We start from the raw sequence: 25,581 nt of genomic DNA on the forward strand, positions 1-25,581 counted from the left end.
ACTGTATTTACTGTCGATAACATGTTCGGCCATCGATAAAAACATGTCTTCAAAAAAGTAAAAGTTTGAATTCCGTTGGCCCACCTAAATTCAGCTTCCGAACATCGAACGTTCGGCACTGGGCCATTGTCAACTAAGCTATGGAGTACGAGTCTACCCTCAGTGACGCTGCTGAACGCCACAGTACCAATTGCGTCAGTGATTGGTCTTGCCCCGTGGGAGAAAGCTGAGTCTTACTGACTTGGCGAAAAAACGAAAAACAATTTTTGCTGATTCCACCAGAATTCGCATAGGTGACTAGCACAGTTACGTGCGGTTGATACATAGCGGCCGCCGCGTGGTATACATAGACGCACACCACGCGTGCGGCGTACTGTGTGTCAGACGACAAAATGTAGTCATCGGAGCCGGCTAATATTTGACACGTAAAAACTGATGTTTATGTGGTATTGGTTAAAAATATAATACAACTGATTTAGAATAATGAAAACGACAAAAACTACGGAGAAGTTTTAAAAAGCTTACCTGAGGTAAAGGCATAATGCTGTATATACAGTCTTTGCAGAAGGAAGTTAATTAATTGCGTCGTTCGAACTTATTGTAGACTCCCTAGAATATCGTAAATCACCACAACAACAAACCTTCGGGAGATGTCGGGTCAAAATCAGAAACGATCGTAAAACTTCGGGATGTGAAAAATACGCTCGAGAAATGACATGTTTTTATCGATATCTCGCGATCTGTGCGCAGTCGCCACGTCAAATATCGACCGTTGGCATTAAAAAAATGTGTTTTAAAAATATTACCAAGTGGGAGTGCCTCTTTAAAGTCATTCCATTTCCAATATAATGCCTCATTGTCATATATTGGGCATGTACAAATGATGTTCTTGCTTTCACGGCCGACTAATACTACTTTTCATCACATCTGTATACCTCCATGACCAATCAGTAAGTATACTACCTTAAATCGTAATGATGCTTCAAAATATAGGACGATGTTCAGACATAAATAAAAAGAACCGTTGGTTTTAGTAAATCGTGTATTATAATTGTACGCATCTTAATGGCAATTTTTAAAGTCACAGGTTTGTTGAACTATATTCGGTATTATGACAGTATAAATTATTATGATAAGACATTTGTATGATAAGACAATTGTACATAAGACATACGGGATAAATTGAAAAGGCGAGTACCGCTGACGTTTACACAATTTCGCTTCCTTCGTCACTATGCCTGGACAAGTGAAAATGTATGTTGTAATCAATTTTAGGATCAGACCTCTAACAAGGAGGGCAGCCATCAATATATTTGTTGATGGTACAACAAGTACAGAGAAAGGTAGTTTTTTGTAGTAAATTGTGTTTGCCGGTTTTCGAAACCTATGGGGCTTCAAGATTTCTCATTTGATTTGATTGGATTGGATGTTTACTGAAATTTCATGGAAATCAAGAAGCGTCAAAATATTAAGGTCACTAAAGAGGCCGTTTGATATGTCAATCTTGATACTTTATTGAAGAGCAGTCATTTTGGTGGAAAAGTTATATACAACATTTTAATTGGCAACAATATAAGAATAGCATACATGGTTTATATAAGGTTACTGTCACATCGTGCAGTATTAATGTCCAACGTACCTTTACAAAACTAGTGCGAATTTTCTATCTTTATATATGATCGTATGAGCCCTTTTCACTTTTTGATCCTGCGTATTCTTATGCATAGTACAAACCTATTACCGTAAATTACTACACAACATATGTCAAGTAAATCCAAAATGACTTTGAACGCGTCTCATCATCTGAGAAAGAACATAAGTGATAATCGTACATTTCCGCGATATTCAACATGCTGATGAGTCTGTGTCATGTATCGTCAAAAACAAGCCCAAAAAACCGAGAAAATTGATTACTAGACTAAGAGTCTCTGTGTTCCTACCAAAGGATTCCTGCCAAAACCTGAACTTTCAATGCTTTATGTATAATAAACTATATCCTGGGGAAATGTTTGTGAACAAAGCCCTATCTTTTGACCAATAGCGGTGCGTCAACTGTACTTAATTATCGTGGATGGTCAGAGCGCAATAGGTTACAATGAACGAACAAAAATGAATACATTACCGGTAACGAACATTCAAGTGATGCTGTTGTGGTTACTGCTCCTTAAGTTTGTTGTGAATAAATGAAAAAGACTACTGCAAGCTTGGCCCACGGATAGCTAGAAGAGTAAACTAATCTATTTGTTTTTGCAGATTGCGGATATAAAAACACACTAAAGATAACATTAATGAATCACTCTTAGCATTTTGTGGATTGTTAAACAGCATTACAACGTATTGATGGCTATCATGCCCTTACATCGCTTCTTGTTATATTCTGTCACCAAAATCAGTTCACTAAATCTGTTTCTTTGCAGCGTCTGGAAATAACCAAATATTTCTAGCAACTCGTAGAAATGATTTATTGACTAAATAGCCGAACTGACCAAGTACGATTGCTGCTTTGTACTAGTTAAACATGAATTATATAAATGAAGTGATCTCTCCGATCTGTGTAAACTATTGTACCGTCAGCAAACACTGCAATTTGCCTCGGGTACACATCTTCAGCCGCGTTCGACAGGAATTGACCTCTGCTGTTGTATTTACGTACAACATCCAAGTCACTAACGTATATGATGTCATCTTGATCAACACTTATACCACGTGGGTACTCCAAGTCATCGTGACCAAAGGAATACAATACTTGGAGATCACCATCTAATACATAGATGCAATGCTCATGAAGACATGATACCAGGAGCTGACCACTGCTTTCCATGGTCAGTGAGTAGGGCTGTGTAAGATTCTTACTTGAAATTATGTTTCCATCCCCTGTGCATTTGATCACACAATTAGCTTTGTAGTCTGGGATGAAAACATTTCCTGATTTATCAACAAACACACCAAGAGGGCCTTTCAACTTATCCATTGCTAATACCTTTATCAGTGTACTTCGTGAATTACATACAAGAATGCAGTGGTTGTCATAATCTGCGATGAACATCATACCTTTGTGGTCAATAGCGACACCACGCGGTTTGAATGGCTCTTTTAGGCAATAGAATGTTACTATTGACAGGGTTTGGTTTGTGGCAGGTATTATTGTTTTCACACAGCCTGGCAGGCCATATGCTCCCCAGTCACTGATCACCAGGTGACCTTTCTGGTTTATTATCAATCCACGCAGGTCGTAGAACTTTCCATGTTTCTCATGACGTGGCAACTTCCTTACCGAGCCTTTGAGTGGAATACCTAGAAGAAATCGCAAAATGATGTGTACTCTTCAGTAAAGAATAAATACTTAGTTATTGTTGCGTATTGCAATTACTAGAGACTGTAAAATGCGATGATATCACCACAAATAATAACGCCTTCTTTCGGTGTGGTGCCAGAATGAATTATATTTACATAGACAAACATGACAAGGCTCAATTCAATTGAACTCACTTTCGTATGTCGCTGTAACTTTTTTATGGTAACTATTTTGAATATTGCCTCCTTTCATCATGGTACCAGAATGAATGCTATAAACAATATGAAACATTCCCGTGCTCAATTGGTTGTGGCAGAAATTATGTTCTCGTTGATGCAGTATGAGAAAATTCAGTGCCGGTTTTTTTGAGCATATCAAATGGCATACGTTAAACCTAATTCAAGAATGCATTATCTTCGACAAACCTTTATAAAGTCGAGCCATCGCATCTTCAAGCTCATTGATTTCCCCACACTGTGTAGAGTATATCTCCTTAAGCGCAGCTAATCGTGAGGTCTGCCAACCGATCAACTGGCCTTGTTCCTTTCTCCTAGCTCGACATTGACGTGCGACGTCCTTCATTTCAAGGTATTCCATAAAAAGCGCACCTTCATCCTTTTCCTTCAATTGGCTTTCACGTTCAACTTCTAACAGTAAACCATCTCTAGTGTGTACATTTTCGGTGACCTGTGCTGCAAGAGAATCATTTTTGTCGCAACCTTCGCCTTCTCAGACATTGCGTGAGTCCTTTCTCTTTGCAGAGTTCCAATGGTACGCTTCTTTTCAGCCAAACGCTTCTCTTCGTGTAAAGTCATACTGTATTCTGAAATGTAGATAAAATATGAATTTGAATAATAGACAGTTAGATATATGAGGTCTTTCATAAGGCGCTTTTTATCCTCAGAAAATCTCACTGGCAATGACATTTCACAACATTAGTCACGGTCGGATATTGAAGAGGCAGGTCTAAAGTGTATATTTAATTTTTCGACAGTTGGTCTCCAAAAAATATGTGTCGGTAGCCTGTTCTGTAAGCAAGGGAGAAAAACGGCAAACGGATTGTCTCCTTCATGCATATTTTGTTTCGACGGTTATTTCAAGAGGTTTTTGAAGAGTTCAATACTCGTGACAGTTAAGGACTTTTGCTAATCTAATAGTCTGAATGAGATGAAGAAGCATCTTTTGATATGAAGTTTACATGATTGCAGTGTGAAATGTTTCGGTCTCATATGTGCATAAGATCAAAAGTTTATCCATATTTTACTGCTTGTGAGTGGTGTTTATTGTTCACCTTAGAAATTAACATGTATAGAACCTTTACCTTTGAGATCTTGTAAATGCTGTGGTTGAAAGTAAAGAAAGTGTAATGCTAGATATTAGTAGTACCTTTTTCAGCCAAAAACTTGATACAACTACTGTACTCGGCGTAGTCTATTAGCGTCTCCATCCATAGACAGCGTGCTCCGATGTCATCCATCAATTCCAACGATAGAAATGTTTCATCTGCCGTTTCATCTAAACGACCATTTCCATAGGCTGACCACACTGCCTTTGCTGCTTTGATTGATCCGCATTTCAGTCGAAAGATAATACTTCCTTCACTTACATCCTCTCCTTGCACGTCAGGGTGGATGTAAGTCAAGCGACGCATGAATGTTTCCGAATTTTCCGCTGTTCTTTCGTGTCTGAAGAGGTCACGCTGCACGTCATCCATGTGTTTGTCGCCCTCTGGAATCCCATCTTTGACTTGAACACGCACACCGAGAGAGTCTAGATTTAGAATTGGGGAACAGGAAACATGTTAAATATAATAACACCGTAGCACTTTATCAAAACTTTAACATTAGTGGTACATTGATAGATTCCTAGAATAATTCTTCCTGAATGAAATTATAAAATACAAAATGGTTTGTCGCACTCGGCCTCTCCTACGTAAATTTCACGACAAGATGCCGCACCACCACCTCATTAAATAGTAATGGTCGACTGTTCATTTGTTTTTATTAATCTTTGGTATTAATAATACGCCCCATATATAAAGAAATGTAGGGTACGGAATAGTCATATTGAATCCCGAAAGAGACCGCTAATAAAGCTATTAATGCCGTATAGGCCCTGATATCCGGCGGCGATGGATCCCAAGCAGATGGTAGTGCGCAGGCAGATGACTTTGAAGCAACAATATACATGTTATCATTTTAACCTTTTCTACTCAAATTCACTAATGAATACCAAATGGTGCAATTTTATACTTAAACTATGTGATATACAAATGAATGCAAAGTCATTCACCGAGCGGTTGTTTTAAAAATAAAACAAAACGTGTTCTATAAATATGTTGAGTACAAACCTTGACTCGGCTTCCGGGAGGGCGGATTGTGAGAGGTTGTCGTTGGTGTTGCGACTAGGTTGTGACTTCTTATTGGTCGTTCACCTGTGAAATCGAGAATCATCGTAACGATGATTAAAATATTTAGTTATACGAGCCTTTTTTGTCGTAAACAGGAACGAAAATGTTTATTCCTCTTCTATTTGATGCTGAAATAGCTGATTTTATGCCACTAATTATGTTATAAGATAAAAGACATGACTAATTCTTTCGTATCCATCCAATCATCCATCCATCCATCCATCCATCCATCCATCCATCCATCCATCAAAATTTATCAAAACTCTGTTATGTCCTGACAAAATTCAAAAATGGTTTGTTTCACTTTGCCTCATGCTAGATGAGCTTCTACGTAAATCTTACGTCAAGGTATGCCTACACAACATGAACTTGTACTGGTCGGCTATTCATATAATTGGGATAAAGCACTTATTAACAAAAGCAAGGTATTATATAGTCACACTGTATCCCCAAAGAGACCGCTTATAAAGCTATCAATGCAGTATAGGCCCTAATGTTTGGCGGCAATGGACCCAAAGCAAACGGTAGCTCTTTGTACTGCCAGCCTGTGGGAGAGCACAATTGCACGATTGTTATGTTTACAATTTTAACATTTTTACGTAATTTTAACGATTGATGCTAAATAGTGCAAATGTATGCTAAAGTAATGGGGTATCGATATAAATGCAAAATCATGAACCGAAGCGCAGTGTAGTGACAGTGAAATAAAACATGTTGTATAAATATGCTGAGTACAAACCTTGACTCGGCTGCCGGGAGGACTGATTGTGAGAGCTTGTCGTTGGTGTTGCGACTAGGTTTTGACTTACTATGTGTCGTTCACCTGTGATATCGAGCATTATCATAACAATGATTTAAGTACTGAGGTATACGGACTTTTCTGTCATAAATCTGAAACGTTTGTTAATCTTCACAACATTTCGTTACTTTGTTTCCATCTTATATGCCAGTATATTAGCAAGTCGTCAATAAAGATTTTGGATTTCGGAAGATTTCGTTTGAAACTCAGACAACTTATTGAGTCGTCTGGGTTTAGGGTAAGTATAGTAAGTGGATAAGTCAGTAAATTTCTGCCTCTTTCCCAAAAAATACTTTCACAAAAGAAATATGCATTCGAAAATATCACCTGTGCAGTGCAAAAATGTAACAGTTGGTTGTTACTTTCACAATTTCTGTAAGAACTACTTTGTATTTCACGTGATAAGGACTCTTCAGGTGACATTCTAATGGTGACAGCAATGCAACTACGCAGCATCAATATTAAACGTTATTTCTTTTTTTGAAAGGTTTGTATAATGTCCCACTTGCTAGCAGAGATATAGAGATAATATTTTTTTAAGTATACACTACTGTATTCTGAAAGATCCGTCGCTCGATGACGCTCCCTAGCGTAGAGAGCGCCCTCAAGTGACGGATCTTCCTGTCCAATGCTGCTGTGACTGTAAGTTTGTTCAACATTTTCATATTTCTTGTTTTGCGAACAAGCAATATGTAGTTATTGAAACACTATTGTTTCTATTTGTCTTTTAATGATTAATGGCATCTTTCAACACCACATTTCTTTTATAAAAACACTTACTCTGACCTGGACTATTCGATGAAGGATGTGTGTTTGTGTTTTGTTTTGAAAGATTACGATTGAAACTGGCATTTTAACATTGCACAGAATAGCAACAAACTTTGTAAGAGTTAGGCCAGGAATCAGAAACCAGTGACTTTCAAAAGAATCAGGAAAGGCACATGCAACTTCAGCTAAACACCAACCTTGGTTATCTTGTGTGGGATTGTTGCTTTCAGTAGGTACTGCGACTTCCTCTCCGACACCCACAACTTCTACATCGTCTAGTTGTACATCTGTGAAGTATGGCCATGTTTACGACCATCTTTACTTTCGATAATTTTTCGTGTAGCACAAGACTTGTGTGCTTTTGATTTGACAGTTGTCTATGCGGCCCCAATTGACTCGATCGACACCCTAGATTAGTGATTAGATGAGAGTAGAACAACACGACTCTCATATTATCTGTCACAGGTCCCTCTTTTGTCTTGCCTGGGAAAGGCAAAGAAATCTTGCGATATTTCAAGAGTGTCAGATTTTGTGCGGTGTGAGCGTGAGTCTAGCATGCGTCAACATAAGTCAAAGATGTGTAGAGTAAGGAAAAGTAAGATCATACAATTTTAGACGTATTTAGTCGTGTCAATACACCGCAATCTCATCACCAATCTAGGGGTCCATCGAATTCATGGGTCAAAACCACACAAGTGTCGTGCTAGACGAGAGTTTACAAGTCTCACATTTTGCGGGTGCTTTGGACTATACTACACTATTTTGCTCTGGATTCGTACCATCGAGCACTCTGTCAGCAATACTTGCAATGAACTTTCATAACATATATATATATATATATATATATATATATATATATATATATATATATATATATATATATATATATATATATATAATATATATATATATATATATATATAAATATAAATATATATATATATATATATATATATATATATATATATATATATATATATATATGTATGTATGTATGAGTCACTTTTTAACTGTTATTTTGTTAACGTGTGTAAGCTTTTTACATTTCATCTGATGTCATGAAATCAGTTAAAATCTTAATAGGAAGTATCACTGCTGTAGTTTTTTCTGAGTATCATATTTCATCGTCCCAAAAGGGTAGTTTGTTGTTTACTTTGAAAGGAGCATACATTTTCTCGTCTTTCTTGAAATACCATAAACAATCTAAATTGTTCCATTCTATGTTTTGATATTGCTACAAACGGCGAGGACATCTTACGGTTTCCAGTCTTCCCATCACGCATCTAACATGCGTCCTGTCAGTCTGATAAAACAACATATTATAAGCATCTCTCTTTCTCATATTGCTCGTAGGAGCATAACATATTTCCCCGTCCTACTGTTGAGCTCTCGCTCTGTCTGTCTGTTCTGTCTGTCTGTCTGTCTGTCTGTCTGTCTGTCTGTCTGTCTGTCTGCTCTCTCTCTCTCTCTCTCTCTCTCCTCTCTCTCTCTCTCTCTCTTCTCTCTCTCTCTCTCTCTCTCTCTCTCTCTCTCTCTCTCTCTCTCTCTCTCTCTCTCTCTCTCTCTCTCTCTCTCTCATATATTAATACCTGCGGTAATTCCCTGAACACTGTTGCGTGATAACACCGTCAGATCATCTTCAGTCAAATCACTTTGTTGTTCTAGTACTTCGATAAACATCTGCTTCATAATCTCCCTGACTTTGGTCACGATTGGTTTCAAAGCTTCCCTCATGGCAACAGCTCTATCTAAACATATTTTGTAATTTTTTACGGCTCTGATTATAGTCATCTTCAGCTCCTTGAAATCAGTGTGCATTCAACAGCAATATGATCGGCATACATTGGAAGGTATTGTCTAATGGGAATATGGGCGGACGACCCCTTCGGAACAACAACCGGGATCCTCAATGTCATTGCGTTGAGGGTCAGATCCACTGAATCTGACGAGGACGACAGTATGAGAACAAGCTGGGACGTCCTCAATTCGCGATCGATGTCAGCCGGTGGAAATGGCTGAAAAATGATTTTCAGTCTCGGGTGAGGATTTAGACGTGTTATGATGTCATCTTCTTGACCTTTTTTGACACCGAGAATTTTCCATTTCGGAGGATCTTTTCCCATACTGACGAAACTTTCCGCTGTTGAGTGCATAGCTTTACCAATAATACTATGGCTTGTTAAGAATGGTATGTCGCGTTCATCAACAAGCGTCAATATTTGAAACTGTCCGCTGGTCTGGATTAGAGTGGGTGCTCTGCGTCCAAAATTCTCCTCGTCTGGTGTCAGCAAAAGTCGAAAATGGTTAATATTGAATTCTGCTATTTGATATTGTAAACAAAAGTGTTGGAATAAGTCAGAACCCAGCGAAAATACAGCACTGGAAAACTTCGACACTTTGAAATGCAATTCTTTCCAAAAGTCAAATTCTTCTTGGGTGTAACCGAGGGTCGTCAAAGGTGTATCGAAAGAAAACGAATTAACAAGGCAGAAAGCTGCACTTGAAAAAAGCAAGTTCTTAATCTTCAGAGCGGGATCTGACGTTACCATGCCGAAACCGAAAACAAGTTTCACATTTTCCAGCCTTAGCAAGCTCTCATAGAAAAAAGTTGGGTTGTAAAGCCAGCTAAGAGTCGGATGTTCACGACGCAGATGTGGTGGCGGGTCAGGTTTCACCACTCGTAATCCAACCTTGCGACAGAAGTTGTCGTCATGTCCGGTCATACGGAACACAGTACAATGGACAACTAGCCCCAGGCAATGAAGCAGTGAGATGAGGAGTCTTAGGGCTGATGGTAAACCGCCACTGACAGACCACCCGATAGTGTTACTGATGATCAAGGCAGCTGGACGATCTGTGACAGGTCTGTAAAGAACCCAAAGGGCAATATCAGCCAAATTGGCCACAGTAAGGCATGCATTTGAGTTTTGATAATCTGGGTGCAAAGGGTGGCCGCTATCTTGTAATTGTAAGAAATCCGATTGGGAGACTTTTAGTATCATTGCTCAGTCACAAAGTGTAACAATAGATTTTTGTTTACAAAAAGCAGCTACCGTGTATTTCACAACATTGAAAAAGGAGGTATTTTAAATGCGCCCTCAATAAAAAGCAATAATGAGGCACAGCTCAGGTTACCAGTAAATATTGAGAGAGGGAATCAATGTTGGGTAGAAGCCAAATGACCCGAATGACCCAGGCATTCATAAAGCATTACAACCTTATCTCTACATTCGGACTTGATAGCTTTCTTTCGTTTTAATGACTCGAAGCCAAATGACCCGCATGTCCCACAAATTCATAAATCTTTACAATCTTATCTCTTCATTGGGACTTGAGAGCTTTCTTTCGTTTTAAATGTTTGCAAATTTATACACGGAGTCAGGTCATTTTACTCCCTAACTTTGTAGAAAAGCATGATTTTGCTGAGGACAGATGTACAGAGACGATCGATAAAATGAGTCAACAAATACCCAATCAAATAAATTACCAAGATATTTATTAATAAAAATATGCATATGATAAACAAACAATTTAGAATAAATGTTGATGGAATGTTTCATGTTTTGTCACTAGATCCGTGTTGTTTTCAGCAATATTGTGCTTGCGAGGACTAAACGTTCGTAATGTACACGTTGTATGGCAGAGGTTTAAACATGACATTGGTTGGTAAACTTGAATGTCCCCTTTGTAAGTAAATGTTTCCATGCTTTGCCCGACGCCCTTCTGAAATGAATTTAGCACTGGTCGTATCGTGCACATAGGCAAACGCTTCGGGGTTAAACACTGACAAATAAAATATCACTACTGTTTCATTCTCACCAGTCTTGACACATGGTGATCGTGGAAAGCAGCTCGAAAGTATACTTAGAGTATAGCTTAAAATTATACTTTCCTTTGCAAAAGAATATTGCGAAGAGTTCCTTTCCTCTCTTGCCTTGAGACTTTGCAAATATCCTTGAGAGTACACAAGGCTGCCCTTATCCAATATTACTGTATCACCTATGCCATTGAAACCAAACTGCCATTATTTAAGCAGGTTCCGCTCAGCACTCTGTTTCGCTTTACAGTCTTCCTTTCCTTTGTTTTATTGTGTTACAGCATATGCCAATTGTTTATGACCAGTTGTTACACTCTATGGTAATTAGCTAGATTTGATGTTAACTGCCATGTTGATATTTGTATTGTCTAACCACCCCTAATGCTGAGTAAATCGAAGTATATGTTTAGTCCCAAAACAAGCAACACAATGTTGTCGAATGAATAAGATAACAGTGTTTACCCGACACTCTGAGTGGCCGCTCTTTCACTTTGTCGATCGCTACTACTCGGCAATCTCGTTGTCGTGCCGTCTGTGCCGCCCAGTGTAGTTGATCTTCCATCGACACTCGCCATACTACTATTCCAATGTAGATGTTTTTCGCCAAAAATGGGGTTGAGTTTGCGATTCCACAGTATCAGGAAGTGGTGTTGAGAATTCACTCACAAGACAAAGGAACTGTGTCAGCTGGACAACCGTCAGCAAGTAATACGCAGGAGTGCTGAAGGCGAGCATGTACAGACATAAATTGTTTAATCATTAACTGGTTTATGAGCTTCCAGACGATAAAACTACACCACACCACACCACATTACGATAAACGTAGGCCTGATAAAATGCCATAAAGGCTTTCTATCAAATTTAGCTTGTCAAACATGCTATGCTACCTCCCTAGCATGGAGAAACAGTGAACAGACCCACGTAGGCATCCAATTGTAATAGTGGGGCCAGGTGACACCCAAGGGTTACCGCTGCATTAATTGACACGAGTCAAGAAGACAGCGAAAGAACGCGGAAGGTGACATATGTGATATAGCCAACAAACAGTAATGGTGGAGCCTTACAAGTCCGTCACAACTTCATGTTCAACGACCGAGCTTTTTACAAGGTGATCTGACTTTGTGTGGTCAATATCACTCTATTCCCACAAAAACGAATCGTTATCGGTGATCACAGATAAAAACTGGCATGCATGGGTGACGATGGATGACGTAAAGCAAATAAAATGCCCCCCATACATGTATAGCGACACCTAAAATAGGATTTTCTAACAGTATCTGTCAATTCATTATCAGTTTAGCTCTGTGACGTTGTGATACGTCCTGTATCGCATAGGGTCACTGAGGTCATGATATCTCCGAGTCGACATACGCAGTGAGTGGAAGGGCGATATAAAAGAGCAACAAAACCATAAATTCTTGCCGATAACGTGAAGTGATCAGTGACGATGCGAACTGCTCAACAACAACTTTGGCACAAAAATACACAACGGAATGTGTTATCCAATCAAAAGGTTTGTTTCGACAAAATACCAGTAGTCATTTTTTATCGGAAAAAAATATTTCATTTCTTACACTGCTTAGTGTCATAAGTGGTAAAAATGATCTTTTTGTTTGTGAAGTTTTACCCGACACCCTCTCTCACGGGAACAACGGCGTCGTGTGCTGTTGTGAACAAGATGACCTCAAACATTTTTAGTAGAATAACTGTGTCAGCGATAGTAAATAACTCGTCTGTACATGTGCAGGCGTTTATTAAATGGGTCACGCCACGCAATAAATGGGCCCACAGTAAAACAGTGGGTTAGGCTGACAGGCAAATTTGATTGACCATTCCTTACTCCTGTGGCTTAGCTAGGCTCCTGTTATCGTGTGTATATCTGCTGGTTTCACATTTTTTTACAAGCCTTGACAATATCCTTCAAAACTGTGTCTGGGATTTTCTTATATGCCTTTGTTTTTTTTTAATGCGCTCTTAAAGTTGTTAGATGAAGGTGATTTCCAAAGAAATTTTAATTATCACGCCATATAATTTGAATGAGCCTCCGGGAAAAATCGCAGACACGGTTTTGAAGGATATTGTCAAGGCTTGTCAATGAAGAAATTCCAACCGGAAATCTTGCAGCGTGTTTGCATAAGGCGGGAAAGCCGGTTTTTGGAAGGTTCAGCAAAACGCTTGTCACGTGACTCTTATGCAAATAAATACCGTGTACTGTGCTTGGCCGGATAGCTCTATATCAGGGCTTTCAGAAAATGTATACTTTATTGGGGTTTGGGACGTGTTCAATTGAGAAAAAATAAAAATCTGAAAGTGGCTAAAAGGTATTTAGCTACCTAAACCAACACCATTACACCATCTTATTATCCTAAAGTAGTTCAAATCGTGTTCTACTTACCTACCCAAGCGTACGGTGTCATACATACATACATACATGCATGCATGCATGCATGCATGCATGCATGCAGCATGCATACATACATACATACATACCTACCTACCTACCTACCTACCTACCTACCTACCTACCTACCTACCTACCTACCTACCTACCTACCTACCTACCTACCTACTACCTACCTACCTACCTACCTACCTACCTACCTACCTACCTACCTACCTACCTACCTACCTACCTACCTAACACTACATACATACATACATACATACATACATACATACATACATACATACATACATACATACATACATACATACATACATACATACATACATACATACATACATACATACATACATACATACATACATACATACATACATACATACATACATACATACATACATACATACATACATACATACATACATACATACATACATACATACATACATACATACATACATACATACATACATACATACATACACACATACATACATACATACATACATACATACATACATACATACATACATACATACATACATACATACATACATACATACATACATACATACATACATACATACATACATACATACATACATACACACACATACATACATACATACATACATACATATGCGTACTCACACAAATTGCCATACACTTTGATGTATTCCATTGATAATTGAAGCCCCTCTCAGTAGCTTATGTTCTTACCATATGAAATATTTGTCTGTATAGGTGGGTTCGCTGCAAGGTAAATTGCTGCAATCATTGCTACGCTACACAGTAAATTAAACGCGAAATAGAACTTCATTATGATGAAGACAGTTTCGAAATTGCTGCACTTCGTATGTGTACCAGGAACACATGTGATTTTTTAAATACTTCGTTGTACACTATGAGTTCGTAAAATGTACAATAAAAATCCTCCCATACAGAATTCTATTAATAAATGGTTCTACAATAAAGTGATTAACTGACAAACAATAGTCGCTGCAACAGGGGATGGTATATCTTGAAAAGGCCTTTTCAAGTGCAAATACCGTAAAAATAAGTCAATCAATCTTTTTAAGGCTGAATACTACTGTTATTAAAATAGGACACAGCTTTTAATGTTAGCACTCAAGCCTCCGACTTTCATCAAATGGCGCATTGTTATTGATAAATCTTCATTTCAAGGTAGGTCAGGATACTGAGAAAACAACGCCCCCTGTGCTTATAGAGGCACTCCCACTTGGTAACATTTTTTAAAACACATTTTTTAATGCCAACGGTCAATATTTGACGTGGCGACTGCGCACGGATCGCGAGATATCGCTAAAAACATGTCAACTCCCGAGCGTATTTTTCACATTCCGAATTTTCTGATTATGAACCAAAATCCCCGAAGGTTTGTTGTTGTGCTGATGGACGATATTCTAGGGAGTCCAAAAACGTTCGAATGACGCAATTAATTTACCTTTCACTGCGAAGACTTTAAATACATCGTTATGCCTTTACCTCCGGTAATTTTTAGTCCCCGCGGACGAAGTCCGGCGGGGACTTATAGATTGGGTCCCGTCCGTGTGTCCGTCCGTCCGTCCGTCCGTCCGTCATCAACAGTTTCTCAGACACTACTAAACTAATTTTGTTCAAACTTGGCACAAAGGCATAGCACTATGACCTACAGATGCACGTCGATTTATTTTGTGATACGATCCAATATGGGCGCGAGGCGGCCATTTTATTGCGATTTTTCGTGTCTTTGGACCATAACTCAGACATCCTTGAGCACATTCTGCTTCAAACTTGGCACAAAGGCATAACATTATGGCTTTTTGATATCCATGTCAAATTATTTCGCAATATGTTTCAATATGGCCAAGAGGCGGCCATTTTGTTTGTGATTTTTCGTGTCTTTGAAAATAAGTCAAAGATCCTTGAACCGATTCTGTTCAAACTTGACACAAAGGCATAACACTATGTCCTACATATGCATGTTGAATTATATTGCGATATGATCCAATATGGGCGCGAGGCGGCCATTTTGTTGCGATTTTTCATGTCTTTGAACCATACTCAGACATCATTGAACCATTCTGTTCAAATTTGGCACAAAAGCAAAACACCATGCCCTCCATATTAACACCAATTTATTTCGTGATATGATCCAATATGGCCGACAGGTGGCCATTTTTTTGCGATTTTTTCATGTCTTTGAACCATAACTCAAACATCCTTTAACCGATTTGGCTCAAACTTGGCACAAAGGCAAAGCACTATGGCATACATATGCATGTATCAATTAAGCTTGCGATAGGATCCAATATGGCTGCAGAACTGTCATTTTGTTGGAATTTTGCATGTACTTCAAAGGTCATTACACCCATTTTGTCCAAACTTGGCACAAAGATCAAGCACTATGGCATACATATACATGTCAATTTACTTCTTGATATGTTCCAATATGGCTGCCAGATTGTCATTTCTTTCCAATATCGCTGTCAGATGGTCATTTTTGGAATTTGTCATGTCTTTGAGGCTTAATCATATGCAAATATTATTTAAACCAATGTTGTTGAGACTTGGTACAAAGATAAAGTACCATAGCATACATATGCATGTCTACTAATTTTGTGCTGTGATCCATATGGTCAATAGACAGCCATTGATTTAAATTTTGGTGTGATTTTTTATGTCTTTGAAACATAAACATAGGCCACTGTCCCTCGATGGACTGATTTTGTTCAAACATGATACGAAGATAAAATACTATGGCTGCATTCTTGTGCACATAAATTTGTTTCATTATATGATCCGAAATGGCTGATGACAACAACATACCCGACCCCATACCATTTCGAAAATTCCACCAAACCATGTGTATAGTATGTGCCATCATGACACTGGAGGCAGTAAGGGCATCGTTATGTGTGATGTAATCAAAAGTTCTTTAGTGGTCATTACCGGTAGAGATGAGTCATTTATTGAATGTTCCTCAGATTACTTTTATTATGCAAGTCACAGGCCTGATGCACCCTTTGCATCAATGTCATTCCAGAGCTACCTAGACCACAGCTACCAAGACACCAAAGATTATAACAAAATGGACAAGCGGGGACTGTGTCATCAACGATGACTTGTTTTTAAAACTTCTCGTTAGTTTTTTGTCGTTTTCATTATTCTCAATCAGTTGCATTAGATTTTTAACCAATACCACATACATATCAGTTTTTACGTGTAAACATAGCGGCCACCAGAATTCGCATAGGTGACCAGCACAGTTACGTTTGGTTGATACATAGCCGCCGCCACGTGGTATGCATCTGCTGGTCACCTATGCGAATTCTGGTGGAATCAGCAAACTTTGTTTTTCGTTTTTTCAGTAAGACTCGGCTTTCTCCCACGGGACATGACCGATCACCGACGCGAGTGGTACTGTGACGTACAGCAGCGTCAGCGTAGACTCGTACTCCATAGCTTAGTTGACAATGGCCCCAGTGCCGAACGTTCGATGTTCGGAAGCTGAATATAGGTTGGCCACCGGAATTCAATCTTTTACTTTTTTGAGGACATGTTTTTATCGATATCTCGCGATCCGCGCGCAGTCGCCACGTCAAATATTGACCGTTGGCATTAAAAAAATGTTTTTTAAAATGTTACCAAGTGGGAGTGCCACTTTAATAGCTCGTTAGCATCGCTATTTCTTGAAGTTATTTAAGTTCCACAGGTAAAAGATGGCTGTGAAACTTCTGGCGCCACTTTAAAGAAAGTGAAAAACCAGGTTATACATTCCATCATCATAAAATATTGGACAATTTTCAATTTATCTATGTTACCTATTAGCTAAACGTGTTTAAACACGTGAGCTAATGTGGTATCGATGCTTGTCTGTCTGTCCGTGTGTGTGTCTGTGTCTGCGTCTGTGTGCAAAAAAATCACGATTTAAGACACATAATCCGATTTATAAACAAGCAGTTGTAATTTCCATATCTTCAGGTGTAGACCGCCCTCTACGGCGGATAAAGTTTCTTTCATTTGTGCTTTAACATTGTTCTGCCTCTTTTGAGTTACACCATCAAATCAGCAGCTAGCATTTTGGTTTTTCAAAAAAATTTTAACCTCCCTCCACCATCCCATTAACCTTCATTACTAGACATAGGTTAGTGTAGGCGTTTTTGATGCCCACACCTTTGTGGTAGATTGATATGTACCTTTTTTCAGTGATTTACTGTTTTGTAATTTTTTTCCTCGCCAGCTGACCTTTGACCTTTGATTTCCTTTTTTGTGGCTGTTCTGTTGTTTTTTCTCATTTTCAGGAAACCGGCGAGGACTTTTTCAAGCTTTACACACTTTTCCCATTTAATTTAAATGTCAAGGATTCTTGGCCTTTCACTCCATGTTTTATTGCATACTTATCTCCCCAAACAGAGAAAAATTATCAGAAGTGGTTTTAAGTAAAAATGCAAGGATATAAATGAATTTTATACGACATACTGCCGTATTGGTAGGTAGCCCCTGCTCACAAGTAATTTAGATACCGACTTAATCTTCCCATCGATATCGAATCTTGTGTCCAGTGTTCTGAGCATATGGTATTGTCGTGTTCTCTCGTCTTTGGGTACACCTCTGTGGTATTGTCCCTCTTTATCGTTTTCCACACAACGAAACCTGTCTTCGTCGACAGAGAAGTTAAGAAACTTCAAAATGTTGTGAAGCTGCTCGTTTGTGCGTTCTACCAAGTCTTCGTAGTGGACAACGAGGAGAAGGCATTCTTCACAGAGCAATGCATTAATCGTTATGTTAGACCAACATTTAAGCTCTGCTCCGATAGCTTGAAGAAATTCTGCAACATAATTTTCAAAATAAAACATTTTACTGGTGTTGAGTAGCACTGTCGGACAGACACGGACAGAAAAATACTTAATAGTCAGAGCTATATTTCAGCGTGTTTGATTTACACTTACTTCATCACCAAAGTCTCTTCTTCTTTCTTAAGACTTTATTTGCTTATAAAGTGACGGTACTAAACGCTTAGTTCAGTAGAATACAAATAAACCAATCGGTTTATGATGTTAATTAATTAAGCATTACCCGAAATTAAAGTGTCAATACTAATGTTTCACAACTTTTTTCAAAGATAATACGAAGATAGTACTTCAGGAGTGAAAAGTTAATTACCGCATTACAGGTACATGGGTGGTCTTTCATACCAGTCTAGGGTTGCTTAACACCTGACTTTATCATTAACCCTACAATCCGAACAACAGTCCAGTTATCACGATTCTTTCAAGAATCTGACAGTAAAGTCGAAACTTAATAATGGTATCGTGTTTGAGGCACCTCGATTGGCTTTATTTGTTAGTAATCATCCACACCAAGATAAGTCTGGATGACAGATGAGTAATACTTATTGTGGAGGCGACGTTTGCTTCAAAAAGCATGCAAACAGCTTGGCTGACATAATTTTTACAGATTGTCCTAAGAACTCATAGATGCCTTTCATGTTTACGGTGGCGTTTAAAGCAGTAAACACCTCGGAATTTAAAGTTTTAAGATAGAATGCGCCTACGGAGCAGATATTCGGATGCCCAAACTTTTACAATTATTCTTTTCTGATCAACCACTGATGGGGATTCTTTGTAAAGTTCTTGGACTCGGAATGGGAAAATTCAAAGTCAAATTTTTTTGATAATCGAACATTTTCGTTTCCCCTGTAGAGTTAATACATGGATAGCCACCATTTGAATTTCAAATATCGGTAAATATCAGAAAATTTGTTTCTGTACAATCAAAATTTGAACGGTGACTCGTAATTTTCATTCTTGCTTAGGAAAGAGAACGGTTGAAAGTTCCATTCAGCAATTTGAGCAAAAGTTAAAATCTTTCACTTTCGATGCGCACGCTTCTTTAAATGTTCGAAATTAAAAATGAAAATCGGTAGTCACCGTGCAAAATTTGACATTAAAAATATGTGATTATTTTCAGGTTCTCGAAATTCAAAATGGCCGCCATCCCTATGTTTACACTATGAGGTTAAACCAAATTTTGGATTTTCATGAAAATGCGAGGGTGAAACATTTTCAAGTTATTTCATTGACTTCAAAATGAATACCCGCAAGCGATAGACCAAAAACGTATTGTAAAAGTTTGAGAGTCAAAATATCTGTCACCGAAACGCATATTCCGCTAATGCAATCTGAATTCATCATGACCCACCTTCTCTCTCAACAGCATCATCTCCCCACCTTTCGTAGAACATTTGACCTCCTTGCTTTCTATTGTACTCAGCAGCGAGAGAACCGTACGGATTTCTTAGCAGTAAAATGACTGCGTGATATTTTCTTATCATCTCTGGATTTCCGTCGTGTGTCTTCACCACGATTGTCCGACCGGAATCGTCTCTATCACCTTCACCGCGAAAACCTACATTGAATATTGAATACTTCTTTCAACCATTTGTTGCAAGTTACGGTATGAAATGAACTGATATGCATAACATGAATCAATCAATCAATCAATCGATATGATTGGTTGGCCTTTAACAATCCCATTACGAGCAAAATGGTGATATTAGAGCTATTTGATGTCGTACTTGAGTATTTTGCAATTCTCACTGATGTACAAGCTCCTTTGATCGTGGAACTTAAATGAACTCATTTGATTCATCCGTAAATAAATTTTAACAATAATCATAACACCGAGTAAATTCCAAGTCTCTCCTTCCATTTTATTTTTAAAAATTGGTTTCACAAACGACAAGTCATCAACTTGCACTGTTTGAAAGCCGTTTACTATTCGATCGGTTTGTTATGAACTTGAAATAGCCAACAAAAGAAAGAAACATGTACTTCGTCCATCAAAGCTGTTTATTGGAATAAAACAATCTCAGTAGTTTTTCTGACGTAAGGCATAAGTAAAGTAAAGTAAGTAAGTAAGTAAGTAAGTAAGTAAGTAAGTAAGTAAGTAAGTAAGTAAGTAAGTAAGTAAGTAAGTAAGTAAGTAAGTAAGTAAGTAAGTAAGTAAGTAAGTAAGTAAGTAAGTAAGTAAGTAAGTAAGTAAGTAAGTAAGTAAGTAAGTAAGTAAGTAAGTAAGTAAGTAAGTAAGTAAGTAAGTGAGTGAGTAAGTAAGTAAGTAAGTAAGTAAGTAAGTAAGTAAGTAAGTACGTAAGTAAGTAAGTAAGTATAGAATTCCAAGAAATAGAGTCAGTCCAACTGCAACTATTGAAGTCATCAGGAAGAAGCGGGAGTACAGCAAAGTCTTGACACAGTGTGGAGAAATGAAAGGCGTACTCGACCAATTTCTTCAATCTTCAAACGATCTTTATTAATAAAACCGACGTTTCGGCAATACACAGATTGCCTTCCTCAGGGTAAAAACTAATAGATAAAAGCGGATAAAATAGAACGTGTCAAAGGAAGGTGGAACGACTACAGGAAAGTAAAATCATGATGACAAATCCTCACAAAGACTAAAAAGGCGATAAAAACAGTACTCAGAATAAAACACTGGAATGATGTAAAATACAGGAATAAAAATGAGAATGTGAAAATCGACATAGGTAAAATGGAGAAGGGACTCTACTAACCTAGATCGTGTGAGGTCTGGATGGAAAATGAAATGTCATTGTCAAGGGAACCCTTATGTACATGTTGAAGAGACGGAGCAACAAGACCCCCTAACTGGAGAACAGAGAGCGGGGGGGGGGGCTTACAGAAAAATGAAAGAGAAATTACCCTTCTTTACGGTTGATACCAATGGGTGACAGCGTTTCAAGTGTAGTAATGTATGAAAGTTCAGTTTTTCTTCTGAGTTGGGTACTAATAGAATGCATTTTACAAATGCCACTTACTTGAAAATGAGAAAGATTGTGACCGGGTTTGTTGAAGTGTTCGGAGACCGGAGTGGATTTTCTATTGCGAATAGTGTAGACATGCTCATATATACGTCTCTAAACTCTCTTTTGGTTTCACCAACATATTGTTGAAGGCATTTTCGACAGGTGATGACATATATTAGGTTGCGTGTATTACAGGTGATGTTACCGACAATATTGTGAACTTTGCCATTATTTGTGCTGGTAATTGTGTTGGTTTCAGCGACAAATTTACATTGGTTGCATTCACCACAGCTTTTTGTTGAACCAGGATTAACGGAGTTTGAGGGCCTTTTGAGTCTAGCCCGTACGATAGATTTCCTGATATTACGTGGTTGTTTATAGGCAGTGAATGGAACATCGGTAATGGCTTTGGCGATTTCTTTATCGTGTGCAATTATTCCCCAGTGTTTGTTAAGAATGTTGGAGATTTGGGTAGACTGGGATTGAAAGTAACAACAAGGGGTATTCTCTTTTGACGTTTATCTACGTTTGTGGATTTGGGCGTTATTAATTCTTTCCTGTCAATTTCTTTCACTACATTAATTTGTTTATCAATCTCCCTAGCATTGTAACCGCGGTTGACAAAATGTTCTTTCATCTGTTTAGTGGCACTGTCAAAGAGGGTTTCGTTGGAGCAAATCCGGCGATAGGGAAGAGTTTGGCTCCATGAGATTGATTTAAACGTATGTTTGGGGTGACAAGAGGTGAACCATAGGTAGGTGTGGCGATCGGTGGGTTTGCTGTAGATGGAGGTGGAATTTGGTTGTCTTGGATGGTCATGAGAGTGTCTAAAAAGGGCAGGCTTGATGAACTATATTCCATAGTGATTTGATTGTGGGTGAATTTGATTACAGAATTGGAGGAAATTGTGTAGTTTAGTCAGGCCATGTATCCAGATGAAACGAACATCATCAATGAATCTTTTCCATCTCTGGGGTTTCAAATCGTGACCGTGTAAAATAGATTTTTCGATCTTACCCATGGCAAGGTTTGCGTATGACGGTGCGACCTTTGATCCCATGGCTGTACCATGTTTCTGTAAGTAAAAGGTATCATGAAAAACAAAGTAGTTGTGGTTGAGAATGAAATCTAACATCTCTATGAGAAGTTCCGGATTGTCTATATGGATGATGTGACAAAGTCACGAACAGCGTTGAGACCGAATTCATGTGGTATGTTGGTATATAGTGATTTGACATCCATGGTGACGAGAAGTGCATTGTCGGAACGTTGGCTTGATCGATGTCTTGAAGATGGTGGTTGGTGTCTTGTATATATGATGGTAAGGATTTGACGATAGGCTGGAGATGGTGGTCGACGAATGTTGCGAGTTGGGCAGTAAGAGCTTGACATTGGGGGATAATGGGACGAAGTGGGGTATCTTTCTTATGAACTTTGGGGAGTCCGTAGAAGTGACCGGGTTGGGTTCAGGAGGTAGGAGCTGGGAAGCTGTCTTGTTAGAAATCCAGCCCTTTCTCTTCCAGCGATTGATTTTCTTCTGGAGTTGGTCGGTGTATTGTTCTTGTCACCCCAAAAACATACGTTTAAATCAATCTCATGGAGCCAAACTCTTCGCTATCGCCGGATTTGCTCCAACGAAACCCTCTTTGACAGTGCCACTAAACAGATGAAAGAACATTTTGTCAACCGCGGTTACAATGCTAGGGAGATTGATAAACAAATTAATGTAGTGAAAGAAATTGACAGGAAAGAATTAATAACGCCCAAATCCACAAACGCCGATAAACGTCAAAAGAGAATACCCCTTGTTGTTACTTTCAACCCCAGTCTACCCAAAATCTCCAACATTCTTAACAAACACTGGGGAATAATTGCACACGATAAAGAAATCGCCAAAGCCATTACTGATGTTCCATTCACTGCCTATAAACAACCACGTAATATCAGGAAATCTATCGTACGGGCTAGACTCAAAAGGCCCTCAAACTCCGTTAATCCTGGTTCAACAAAAAGCTGTGGTGAATGCAACCAATGTAAATTTGTCTCTGAAACCAACACAATTACCAGCACAAATAATGGCAAAGTTCACAATATTGTCAGTAACATCACCTGTAATACACGCAACCTAATATATGTCATCACCTGCCGAAAATGCCTTCAACAATATGTTGGTGAAACGAAAAGAGAGTTTAAGAGACGTATATATGAGCATGTCTACACTATTCGCAATAGAAAATCCACTCCGGTCTCCGAACACTTCAACAAACCCGGTCACAATCTTTCTCATTTTCAAGTAAGTGGCATTTGTAAAATGCATTCTATTAGTACCCAACTCAGAAGAAAAACTGAACTTTCATACATTACTACACTTGAAACGCTGTCACCCATTGGTATCAACCGTAAAGAAGGGTAATTTCTCTTCCACTTTTCTGTAAGCCCCCCCCCCCCCGCTCTCTGTTCTCCATTAGGGGGTCTTGTTGCTCCGTCTCTTCAACATGTACATAAGGGTTCCCTTGACAATGACATTTCATTTTCCATCCAGACCTCACACGATCTAGGTTAGTAGAGTCCCTTCTCCATTTTACCTATGTCGATTTTCACATTCTCATTTTTATTCCTGTATTTTACATCATTCCAGTGTTTTTATTCTGAGTACTGTATTTTTATCGCCTTTTTTAGTCTTTGTGAGGATTTGTCATCATGATTTTACTTTCCTGTAGTCGTTCCACCTTCCTTTGACACGTTCTATTTTATCCGCTTTTATCTATTAGTTTTTACCCTGAGGAAGGCAATCTGTGTATTGCCGAAACGTCGGTTTTATTAATAAAGATCGTTTGAAGATTGAAGAAATTGGTCGAGTACGCCTTTTATTTCTCCACACTAAGTAAGTAGTAAGTAAGTAAGTAAGTAAGTAAGTAAGTAAGTAAGTAAGTAAGTAAGTAAGTAAGTAAGTAAGTAAGTAAGTAAGTAAGTAAGTAAGTAAGTAAGTAAGTAAGTAAGTAAGTAAGTAAGTAAGTAAGTAAGTAAGTAAGTAAGTAAGTAAGCAAGTGATTGAGTGGGCTAGCAAGCTAGCAAATAACCAACCAACCATCCAACCAACGAACCAAATCATTCAGTCGGTGAGTTAGTCAGTAAGTCAGCAACGAGGTGAGTGAAGCAAGTGAGATAAATGTATTGCCCTTTAAACTTGATGAACTGATTTTTGCTGATCATTTTGCATTAAAGTTGACAAATGTCCTTGATTACTATTCTTGATCAATCTGTGTTCTCTTCTAATAGAGGGATGAAGTCACGCGTTCTGAATAATCTTCGATTTTGCATAACAGAGTACAATATAGGTGTTTCAAATTCTAGTTTCCAGAAACGTCTTACCTGATTTAATCAGACCTACATCTCTGTAAATACAACCAGTGTACACTCCGGTCACCAACTCTAGCAAGTAACGTAGCCATGTGTTGCCAGAACCAGGGGGACTAAGTAGAGCGATTCTAGGTAGACTATGCGCAGGCGCGAAGTCCACTGTACAGTCTGAGGCAGTATACAAAACGAAAAAGTTGGTGACACTCCCATCCCATACACATTCGAAAAAAATTGCCGCCCCGAGCAATATTATTATTATTATCAAACTTTTAGTGCGAAGGTAATGATGATGGTGGACAATTTTAAATATAATATTTTAGACTATGTGGAAAATTGTAGGTGATTATTCTCGCATTCGGATGGAACAGATACGTACACATGAGCAATAAACATCAATTATATAAAAGTGGCTGTAAACGCTTTTTCATAGCATGTTTCAAAACGTTATTGAAATTGTACAAATGAAAAATACCCTTGAAGTAAAAGTTTTGTTTGCCATCAAATAAAGTATTATGTTTTTGGTAATTCTTTTTTAACAATATATTTACTTATATAACAATATATAACAATATATAACAATATATTTACTTATTAATATTTAATTCGGCGTTCAAGTATCACTTTAAAGGGTCAAACTCAATATGTTTGTCACTTTTCATGTTTTCCTCTCAAAGAAACGTAGTAATTAACCATGCTTCAGATCTCATCTACTCGCTGTCTTCCTGAAAATATGACATGTAATGGTGCGATGGCATAATTTTACTGAACGTACCACAAATTGTGTTGCCATCATATTTTCTTGTGAATTGGAAAAAGCTCTAAGATTTGATAATGCTACAAGTTTCAGTGAGCAGAACAACATAAATAAATTCTAACATGACAATCAAGGAAACGAAACAATTC

The 25,581-nt window shown here is 38.3% G+C and overlaps 2 protein-coding genes across 2 annotated transcripts; both read right to left on the reverse strand.

Moving 5' to 3' along the window:
• Positions 1–1,495: 1,495 nt before the first annotated feature.
• Positions 1,496–11,800, reverse strand: LOC139129868 (uncharacterized). Its single transcript, XM_070695550.1, has 8 exons — positions 11,552–11,800; positions 8,862–10,137; positions 7,470–7,559; positions 6,445–6,528; positions 5,646–5,729; positions 4,682–5,065; positions 3,721–4,118; positions 1,496–3,294 (listed from the first exon to the last, which is right to left on the reverse strand). Exons 2-7 carry the CDS (start codon positions 9,088–9,090, stop codon positions 3,943–3,945), a joined length of 1,047 nt encoding a protein of 348 aa, XP_070551651.1. The 5' UTR covers positions 9,091–10,137; positions 11,552–11,800; the 3' UTR covers positions 1,496–3,294; positions 3,721–3,942.
• A 5,836-nt stretch (positions 11,801–17,636) lies between these two features.
• On the reverse strand, positions 17,637–24,843 carry LOC139129873 (sialate:O-sulfotransferase 1-like). Its single transcript, XM_070695556.1, has 3 exons — positions 24,691–24,843; positions 19,698–19,904; positions 17,637–18,324 (listed from the first exon to the last, which is right to left on the reverse strand). Exons 2-3 carry the CDS (start codon positions 19,828–19,830, stop codon positions 17,963–17,965), a joined length of 495 nt encoding a protein of 164 aa, XP_070551657.1. The 5' UTR covers positions 19,831–19,904; positions 24,691–24,843; the 3' UTR covers positions 17,637–17,962.
• Positions 24,844–25,581: the final 738 nt, after the last annotated feature.

This window comes from Ptychodera flava, chromosome 3 (assembly GCF_041260155.1).
Source record: "Ptychodera flava strain L36383 chromosome 3, AS_Pfla_20210202, whole genome shotgun sequence".
NCBI classification, from domain to species: domain Eukaryota; kingdom Metazoa; phylum Hemichordata; class Enteropneusta; family Ptychoderidae; genus Ptychodera; species Ptychodera flava.